At 45.8% G+C, this 10,293-nt stretch overlaps 1 protein-coding gene across 1 annotated transcript; it reads left to right on the plus strand.

Moving 5' to 3' along the window:
- Positions 1–3,637: 3,637 nt before the first annotated feature.
- Positions 3,638–10,066, plus strand: LOC130461637 (uncharacterized). Its single transcript, XM_056829790.1, has 6 exons — positions 3,638–3,747; positions 3,864–3,900; positions 7,704–7,751; positions 8,658–8,807; positions 8,880–8,978; positions 9,057–10,066. The coding sequence occupies exons 1-6, from the start codon at positions 3,638–3,640 to the stop codon at positions 9,582–9,584; spliced, it is 972 nt and encodes a 323-aa protein (XP_056685768.1). The 3' UTR covers positions 9,585–10,066.
- The last annotated feature ends 227 nt before the right edge of the window (positions 10,067–10,293 follow it).

The following is a 10,293-nucleotide window of genomic DNA, read 5'->3' on the forward strand; positions in this document are numbered from 1 at the left end:
TTGGCATTTTCATCAAATAGCATGACACGCAGGGTGGCTTCGGCTCCATATGCTAATAAGAAGGGTGTTTCTCCTGTTGAATTTTTCGTCGTGGTTCGCAAGGACCATAAGACATTGGGTAATCTTCTGCCCACAGACCTTTAGCTTTATCGAGCTTCTTTTTTATCCCTTCAATAATCTTGTTGAATGCCTCAACCTGCCCGTTGGCTTGGGGCGGCCAATCGACGCTAAACAGGCCGTGATGCCGTGGTCGGCCAACCAGTCTTCCAACTTTGGCATTTTGAACTGTGGCCCGTTATCGAAGACAATAGATTGGGGGACATCGAATAGAGTGATAATTTTCTTCTAGATGCAAGCTTTTTCATCTTGTGCCTTAGTGTTCTTTAATGCTTCAGCTTCTACCCATTTAGTGAAGTAGTCAACAACCACTATTACATAGCGTACCCCGCCTGGTGCCGTGGAGTAAGGACCTAACAAATCCATTCCCCATTTAGCGAATAATATTGGACTCGTGATAGGTGTTAAAATCTGAGCAGGGCGGCGAATCAGGTGAGCAAACACCTGACATTTGTCGCATCACTTGACCAGGCCGAGTGCGTCCTCCTTGAGGGTTGGCCAGTAATACCCAGTCTTTAGGGATTTTATGCCAAAGCTCTTCCCCCTATGTGAGAGCTACATAACCCTTGATGCAGGTCCTCCAAAACTTCGTGCCCCTTTTCTGGGGTTACACAGCGGAGGAGGGGCCGAGAGAAAGATTTCTTGCATAAGGTTTCGTTCCACATCTCAAACCAAGAGCATCTGTTTTGCAGCTTCTCCGCTTGTCTTGGATCCTCTGGAAGTACCCCATTCATGATGTAGTTGATTATATCATCCATCAAAGTGGTCGCCCGGTCTAGGATGGATGTTTCTATGATATCAATGCTTTTGCTTTGTTTCGCCTCCCAAAACACATGTCGTGGGGTATCAGAGGATGCGGAGCTGGCTAATTTGGACAAGGCATCCGCTTTGTTCTTCTTAGCCCGGGGTATATCTCGACGAACGATTTCCAATTATTTTATCATGGCGTCATCCTTCGCTTCATATTCTCCATTTACTTGGCTGACGATCATTGAGAATCGGATAAGGCTAAAATTTCTTCTGCCCCTGTCGCTTTGCTCATTTGGATCCCACATATTAGTGCTTCGTATTCGGCCTCATTATTTGATGCTTGGAACTTGAAACGCATGGCATACTCATATATGTCTCCTTCTGGTGATTCGCAGATGATGCCTGCCCCACACCCATTTTGGGTGGCGGACCCGTCCACGTGAACTATCCATTGCGTCTTGTCGTTATTTGTATGAACATGTCGGGTCATCTCCACTATAAAATCAGCGAACGCCTGCCCTTTTACTACCTTTCTTGACTCATATGAAATGTCAAACGAATTGAGTTCAATTGCCCAGTTAAGCATTCTCCCGGACGCCTCTAGTTTGGTGAACGACCGTTTTATAGGTTGATCTGTGTATACTATCAGTCGATGAGCCAAGAAGTAAGGGCGAAATTAATTACTTGCCATGAATAAAGCTAAGCCAAATTTCTCCACCATATGGTACTTGAGTTCAGAATTTTGTAGCACGTGGCTTATGAAGTAAACGGGCAGCTGTATCCCCTCTCTTTCGGTGAACAGGACGGCGCTAAGAGCATAATCTGAGATGGTTAGGTACATGCATAGGACTTCTCCTTGGAGAGGACTGACAAGACGAGGCAAAGTGTGCAAGTGTTCCTTTAGTCGGAGAAATGCAGCTTCTGCCATTGGGGTCCATTCAAACTGGGTGCCTTTTTTGATGGTGCTGAAGAAATAATGACATTTGTCTCCGGCTCTTGAAAGAAAACGCCCCAAGGCGGCTAAGCAACCTGTCAAGCGTTGTATATCTTTAACTGTCCTTGGGGACGTCATGGTAATGACGGCTCGCACTTTATCAGGGTTTGCTTCAATACCTCTTTCGTCTATAAGAAAACCCAGGAACTTGCCAGAGGTGACTCCAAAGATACATTTTTTGGGATTGAGTCTCATTTGATATGCTCGAAGTGTCTCGAAAGTTTCTCTTAAGTCATCGAGGTGGGATATTCGCTGTTTTCTTTTTACTATCATGTCATCGATGTAGGCCTCTATATTTCTTCCGAGCTGTTTAGCAAAGACCGTGTTCACTAAGCGTTGGAAGGTGGCTAGTGCATTTTTCAGGCCGAACGACATAACCTTGTATTAGTACAAATCCTGCTCTGTAACAAAACAGGTCTTCTCTTGATCCTCAAGCCAGAGTAGGCGTCTACAAAACTCATCATTCCATGTCTTGCAGTGGAGTCTACAAGCCGATCTATCTTTGGCAAAGGAAAGCTATCTTTTGGGCAGGCCTTGTTCAAGTTGGTTTGGGCACCAGAACCACATTGGCCACCCATTCAGGATACTGACAAGGGCGTATAAGGCTGGCATCCACCAGCTTCTGTACCTCAGTCGCGGCGGCTAAATTTCTAGCTTCGCCGTGGTTTCTTTTCTTCTGTCGTACTGGTTTTACAGCAATATCTACATTTAGCTTGTGTACAGCCACAAATGGATCAATGCCCGTCATTTCTTCCACTATGAAGGCAAATATTTCTTTGTACTCTCGTAGTAGTTGTACCAACTCGGCCACCATTGGGTTATCAGGGGGAATTCTAATTGGAACAGTCCGAGACGGCTCCTCAAGACTCAAGACTACGTCGTAGTGTGCCCCTACTGGCTCGGGTCGTCTATCCGCACTGTGGGCCGTGGGAAATTCCTTAGCTCTTCGTTCTTTCTTTTGACAGCTGGTGTGTCCACTCTTCTTAGGGGTTGTGCCCCAAGCTGTGGGATCCAACGTAGATAGGTAGCAGTCCCTGGCCAGTTGTTGGTTCCCATATAAGGCCCCAACGCCTCCGTTGCTTCCCACGAATTTGAGTAGTAACACATGAGGGACGATCACAACTCTCATGTCATTAAGCGCTGGGCGGCCTAGTATAATATTAAAGGTGGTAAGACCTGGCACAATTATGAATCTGATGGCGTCCTCTTTAGTTACTAGAGCCGTGTCGATCAAGACGAGTAGTGAGATAGAGCCAACGGGACGAATAACGCTTCCCCCGAAACTTACTAGTGGTCCGTGACTCTTTCTATTATCCCCGGGTCCTGCCGTAGCTTTTGTAGACATTGTAGACTAATTATATCAGACGAGCTTCCTGTGTCTACCAGCACCCTCTTCACTCTGAGGTTGGCCACTTTAATTTCTAGGACTAGGGGTCATCATTGTACGGTGTGGCAGACTTACGATAGTCGTCTTCTGATATTTCTACATGGGGCATATTCGCTCGTCCATGGTGGAAATGAGACATATTGGATTGCCCCCCCTTGTTGGTAGGTCCTCCTGACGCCAACCCTCCTGAAATTACTGCTGCAAATTCTCCATCAGAAGGAATGTCATCAACGTCGGGTGAGGACGCCTGTGACTTCGCACCCCTTTGAGTACTGCCTTCATTCGTCTAGCATAGATATTGTTTTAGATACCCCTTGGCTGCATAGTTGTCCAACGTCCTTTTTAATTTTTGGCAGTCTTGAGTGTCATGCCCTGCCTCTTCATGAAAGATGCAAAATGAGTCTGGATTCTGGTTTCTCATAGGTGACCTTCTTGGAGACAGTCGCTCTATCCCCAGACCCGGTCCTTTTTTTAGGAGAATGTCCTCGAGATTGGTGTTGTAAACGAACAAGCTTCTACACGATAGCCGCCTTTCCTTTGTCCGAATTCTAGAGTCAGCGATGCCCTTGCCGATTTCCTTGTAAGAAGGCTCTACTTGAGACTCTTTCGGTGCAGATATGGTGGTGGCATCGGTCTTGAAGGAACGACTTCGGTACTTGCACAAGGACCCTCGCTGAGCTGAGTTCGTCCGTGTAGGGGGGTTGTTTTCCCGTTTCCTACAAGGGGGGTTTTAGGAGGCCGACCGACTCGTTTAGAGAACCGTTTGTACTTTTGCACCTCGAAGGAGTCGCCACCGAACTTTATTTAAGGTCTTGTTTGGAAAGACCGCAAATGACTCCATTTTTGGATAAGGCCTTGAATCCTTGAAACGGATGGGTGAGATCCGGGCTCGGGAACGAAAATGCTTATTCGGCGAGTTTTAGAAATATTCAAGTACGTTGGCACAACATTAGTTCGAAAATAAACCCTAGATTAGACTATGTGGGTTTGATTTTTAGAGCAAAATAGAATTTCTAATTGTACGTTGGTCACTTTGCTTTAAAGATTGATTTAAGGAACCTAAGGCCGGTTTGTCCAAAAATATCTTCGTTAAGCGTGATGTAACCTTTGTATGTTGTTGTATATAGCATGTTGGTGATGAAAGCGATAAAGCACATAAAGCAACATCACAATACTAAATAAAGTGCGGAATTAGTAAATACAAGACCCCCTAGAAAAGGACTAGGGAGTAGATCCACATTGCCTAGAAATGGACTAGGCAAGTAAAGATGCGGAATTGAAAGTGCGGAATTGAAATTGCGGTATTGAAAGTGCGATATTGAAAGTGCGATATTGAAAGTGCGATATTGAAAGGTGCGATATTGAAATTGCAATATTGAAAGGTGCATAATTGAAATTTGTACTTGGGCACATGAGATTCGAACGCCAAGCGGCTCCTTAAAAATAAGTGCACCTGACACGAATTCAAAGCCAAAAATCTCAACTTGGGAGAGGTTGCTCAACCCAAATATCCTAGATTTTGCATATTAAACTTGAAATTGAAAGCTTGAATATTGAAATGTTTGAACTTGAAATGGTTGAAATTTGAACTTGAAATGATCCTAGTTTAGGGAAATAACTATGAATAACCCTAAACATGGCAAGATCTTTGAAAATTGAAGACTTGAATTTGTATATTGAAAATGGAGTTTTGAATCTCAAAGACTAAACCTTTAAATGTTAAAAGGTGTTTATCTTTGATTACCCCATGTTTGATGGTGATTCTAGCCCAAGAGATGATTGTAAACAACTTGGACATCCTTGAATCTTTGAAAATTGTATTTTGTATTTTGAAAAAGGTTGTATTTTTGGAAAACATGTGTGATTGTTGCAAGTGGTGTTTTTTATTGATTAAAAACACCAACTTGCTAATCATTTAGAAATCAAAGCAACATAGTAGATTAGAATGGGATTCAGATTTACCTAATTAGATTTAGGCAAGAGCTCCCAATTGCTTCGGATTTTAGGAATTTTGTATGTGTTTTTGAGGAGTTTTGAGTTGTATTTTGAGACGTAATGTCGAAATTACGACGTTGTATTGTTGTGCTCCCCCCTTTTCGATGGAAATGAGGGGTATTTATAGGAGGGAATGGTGCAAAACGCCAGCACACGCCAGCGCAGGGCGCCAGGCCAGCGCAGTACGCTGCTGATGTGGCTTGAATGCTGCCAAAGCAAGGACGAGGTTAAGGCATCGTTTAGCGTCTAAAAACAAGCCTTTCTCGGGTTTTTGAATTCCGGTTTTACGGGACGGAGCTCGACATGCTCGGTTTTGTGGGTCGGCGCCCGAATTTGACTTGCCTTATATGATTTTGATTGGAAAAGGCTTAGTAAAACCAATGGGATGGTCTACTAGGCGAGATTGTACTTGGATTTTGAAATTGAATTTGGAAAATTGTATTTTGTACGGGAACCGAAAGGGGAACGGTCTCGGGGTTGGATTTTTTATCTTGAATTTAGAAATATTCTTAGCAATTGGGATTTCCGCCTGGAGTTACTCCAATCACCTAACTAGGATAATGGTATCGTCATCATCCCAAAGGGGAGAGACAAATTAGGTGTCTACAGAAGCCCCCACTTTGACTGAGCGTTCGGTTAGGAAAGCGCAAGTCAAAGTATTTCGAAAGGGACGGAGAATGGTCAAGATGTTCTGCAATCGAGACCACTCTTGTACGCCGGTACTTGCATAAAATAGGCGTTAGAAAAAGGATAGAGTCTACCTCGGTGTGGTTGGTGATGACTCTGGTTTGTACTTGTATTTTTCCGCCTTCAGTTCAGGACGGAGCTTGACATCGAAAATTTGAATTTTTGAATCTTGAATTTTTTGAATTTGAATATCCGGAGTTAATCCGTTGGGGATGTGCTTTGCTGGGGATAAGAGCTTTTAGCTGGCCCTTGGATTTTGAAATTTCGACTGACTTTCCCGGAGCTTGGGTCCGTTGGGAGTTGGGAGCCTGAGTCGTTGTATTTTTTTGGACTTTGTATTCTTGAAATATTCATCTGTTTGCACTTGGAGATACATGTGTATACCCGTATTTTCGATGGATGGTTCGATGCGACGTTTGATGCTTGGTGCGGAAGACCGTAGCAGCAAAGGACGTGCAATCAGCACGGGAGACCGCGCGCGCGCAGATTCGCGCATGCAGCAGGGCAGCGCAGTGCGCTGGGGCGGTGCCTGGCGCGGGGTTGAGCTATAAAAGCTCCCCTTGCCGTGCCATTTTGAGGCACATTCACTTGAAATTCTTTTGCTCTTTCTCTCAAAGGTCGATTAAGCTCTTCCATTGGTCTTGTTCTTGCCTCGTCCATCTAAGTTTTTCATGTTTTTGCTTATGAAATAACTCTAGGATTGCATTTAGTTTTTATTTTCTCGTACTTTGAAATGATGCTTGTATGGTTAAGCTTTTTGAATCTTGTAGAAAACGGTTTGATAGCCACTTGAACTGGAACTGTTGGAACTTGTACTTTTGAAATTTTTTTGAACTTGTATCTGCTTAGGCATGGATAGCCAAGGCGTTGATGTAGAACTTGTATACCTACTTCGGCGTGGGTAGCCTAGGCGTTGGTGTAGGAATTCGAATACCTGCTTCGGCGTGGGTAGCCTAGGCGTTGGTGTAGGAATTTGCATCTTGAACTAGAGGTCCACTGGGGATTGTTGTTTCGAATCTTTTGACTTTGTATAGGCCAGCATAGGATAACCCCCAGTTTAGAATTTTGACATTTTGTATGCTACTTGATTTAGTATGCCTCTTCACACTCGGAGGAAACTCGCTGAATCATCTGTGGTTCGAGCTGCCGAGGAAGACGCTTCGGATGATGAAGCGGCTGCAATAAATGCGCCAGGTGGGGGTATGGTTCCCCGAGATGCGCCCGCTTTCCCTAGTACTGGTTGGATCCCTTCCGACCTGGTGTTTCAGCCGGATTGGCACTTGTCTCAGCGGCCTCGCGCTGGCATGGTGAGTTATGTACTGTGTTTTGGGTTTGTACTTTGTAATTGTATAGGTTTTTAGCTAACTCGTTCACCTGTAGGCCGATGGAAAGCCGCTCCGTACTTACTGGTCCTTGGTGGAGGTTCAGAGGGCCTTTAATGCTCTTCGTCCTGATGCGGAGGCTATGGAGATTTGGTTGCAGATGGGCCTGGCCGATTTCTGGCGCACCATGGGAGGTTCTCCGAGGAGAACGGGGATTAAAAACCGCTTGTGGGCTTTGTTAGAGCGGTGGTGGGATACCACCAACACTTTCCACATGGCATGGGGGGAGATTACTATCACCCCTCTTGAATTTGCTATGATTACATGACTTCCTTTTTCTGAGAGGAATGTGACCTTTGATTGTGAGCTGACGTGGCGCTCGGCCGCTGCCAGGGACTTGCTCGGCCCTGTTGTTGACTTGTCTGATGATGATGCTCACGCTTCCGTGCAGGTGATTGTGGAGGCTATCTGTGGTGGGGGTGTATCCGCGGAGCATAGGGTTAGGCTCTTCCTCCTAGCCTTGGTGAGCAGAGTGATGGCCCCGAGTAGGAATAGTCGGGTGCACATCAAATTCTTGTCCTCTTTGCGGGACTTGGGAGCTGTTTCGAGCTATAACTGGGGTGGCTTGGCATACAGCCACCTTTTGTACGAGATGAAGAGGGCCTCCCGGACTGCACTGGGAATGACCCGAGCATAGCTGCTCTATGGAGCGTGCTGGAGGTATTTGAGACTCCTTGTACTTTGTACTTTATACTTGTATGCTTGTATTTGAGACTCCTTGTCCCTCGAAAGATTTGGATCTATGAGCACTTTCCGACTTTGGCGCCGGAGCGTACTAGAGATGCGGCTTACCCGTATGCTGCCTCTTGGATAGGAGCGGTGTGCGTCGGTGCGTCTTTGGCGGCTTCTCGCAGGGCTTGAAGAGTTCTATCCGCTGAAGATGTAATCTTTTGTACTGTTTTGCTGTCTTGTATTTGTATTTGTACTGTTGCATGAGTTGTTTGCTTTGCAGGTGGTATGGCGTCCTTTTGCCAACGCGGTTGTACCTGTCTCGGCTGCTCGTGCCCATTTCCTGTCTAGGCGGCGGGTTTTGCTTCTAGGGGTGTATCACCATATGTGGTATCTGGGGGAGCGAGTGTCCTTCAACACCATTCAGGGGATAGGCTTGTCCCCAAGGATTCACCGGAGTCCATGCTGGCTCTGGATGAAGATCTTGCCCGGCTCTATGCGGAGGCTAGGGGCGAGGTTGTTTGCCGCTCTTGGAGGGAGTTTGTACACAGGAAGGGGAGCTATGACGACTTCCTGAGGAGGCTGGCTCCACCAGTACGCTTCGGGGCCGGTGAGCTTTTCAACCTTGTATTCTTGTATTCTTGTATTCTTGTATTGATTGCATGATTGTATGTAGGAGGAGGAGATTGATCCTGAGGACATTCCTCATGCTGATAGGATCCTCCGCTATGAGAACTCGGACGGGGAAGAGGTGGTGAAGACCATTCCTTGGGCTTCTCCTCCGCACCGGAAATCATATGATGCTATACCTGAGCATTACGCCCCTGTAAGTACTGTTGCATTTTTGAAACTGTTTGTAATTTTGTATGGGAAAATTGATCTTGAACTTTGTATGCAGGCGCCTCGGGTGAGAGTGCGTCGTTGGATGCTCTTGCTTGATTATTGGAAGAGGCAGTGCGCCAAGATAACCCGGAAGCTTTCTAGCCGGAACAGAGAGGTACCTCACTTGATCTTGAAACTTGTATACTAGAAATTCCAATTGGGAAATTGATTCTTGAAATTGTATTTTGCATAGGAGCGCCGTCGAGACCGTAGAGACTCTGTTGACAGGGAGCCTCAGGCGGAGACGTCCTTGGGACAGGAGGGACCGAGCTTGGAGCTGGGACAGGGGTCCGGTGCTGGTGCTCATCAGAGGCATTCTGATGCTGAGCGGGGAGCTTCCCCTTTTGTACATGTTGATCCCACCATGCATTTATTTGGAGGTGCTAGCGGTTCACGGCCCTTTGTTCCTCCTTCCGGTTACTACTTCGGAGGAAGTAGTCCTCAGCCTTGGGGTGCAGGTTCATGGGCTTGTTATGCGGAGATGGAGAGGATGCGTCAGGCTCAGATGTTTGGGTCGTACCCGTATATGCCGATGCTGCCGCCTTATCAGTATTCCTCTTCTCAGCAGGGAGTTCAACCCTCCACTGGCACACTTTGTATCTCGGAGGAGGATCCTAGTACCCCTGGGACGGAGCTGGATCGGGAGCTGAAGCGCCTTAGGAGGCGTAACAGGGACAAGGGGCCTGTGGTTGACGTCACCGCTGATGATGACTTAGACTGACCCTGCATGGTAGCGAGTTCCAGCTTGCCTGGGTTGATTTTGTCTAGGCTGAATTGTATTGTATTTGTATGGATTGGAACTTAAATTTTTGTATGGTTTTTATGGCTTTGAACTTGAATTGGTTTGTAAAATTTGAAGATTGGTTTTTGTATGTTCGAATGCTTGAAATTGTATGCGTTGTGTGTGCCTTGAATTTTTGTAGCTATATGCATGCATGATAAATTTGCAAAAAATTTGAAAAAAATTTGCCCATTTTTTTCGGGTGTATATACCCACTATAAGCCCCCACTTTGACTGAGGTTTATTGGTCAGGAAAAGCGCAAGTCAAAGTATATTCAACTTTTGCTATGCTCATGCAGACTCGACTTAGGACGCCGATCTAGGACTAGAATGCTTGTATTTTGAAAAAAAAAAATTCATCCGAAATCTGCCCGAAGCGTTGATCCGGACTTCTTGAAATTGCGCCGCTTGCGGCTTTGGAATCTTGAATAATGGAGGTTGTACTCTGCTGTCCGAAACACTAAAGAGTGTGTACTCGGAGTCTGGTGTTACTCCAAGTAAGGATCTAGAGCTTTTTTGTATGTTGAATTCGTACTTGTATTTGAATTTTGAATGTTGAATTTTGAAATGCGCTTCTTGTATACTCCCCAAGGTTTGGCTTATGGAGAGGCTCATGTTGGTGGCACCACCGGAGAACATGGCGAGCTAT

This window comes from Spinacia oleracea, chromosome 5 (assembly GCF_020520425.1).
Source record: "Spinacia oleracea cultivar Varoflay chromosome 5, BTI_SOV_V1, whole genome shotgun sequence".
Lineage (NCBI taxonomy): Eukaryota > Viridiplantae > Streptophyta > Magnoliopsida > Caryophyllales > Amaranthaceae > Spinacia > Spinacia oleracea.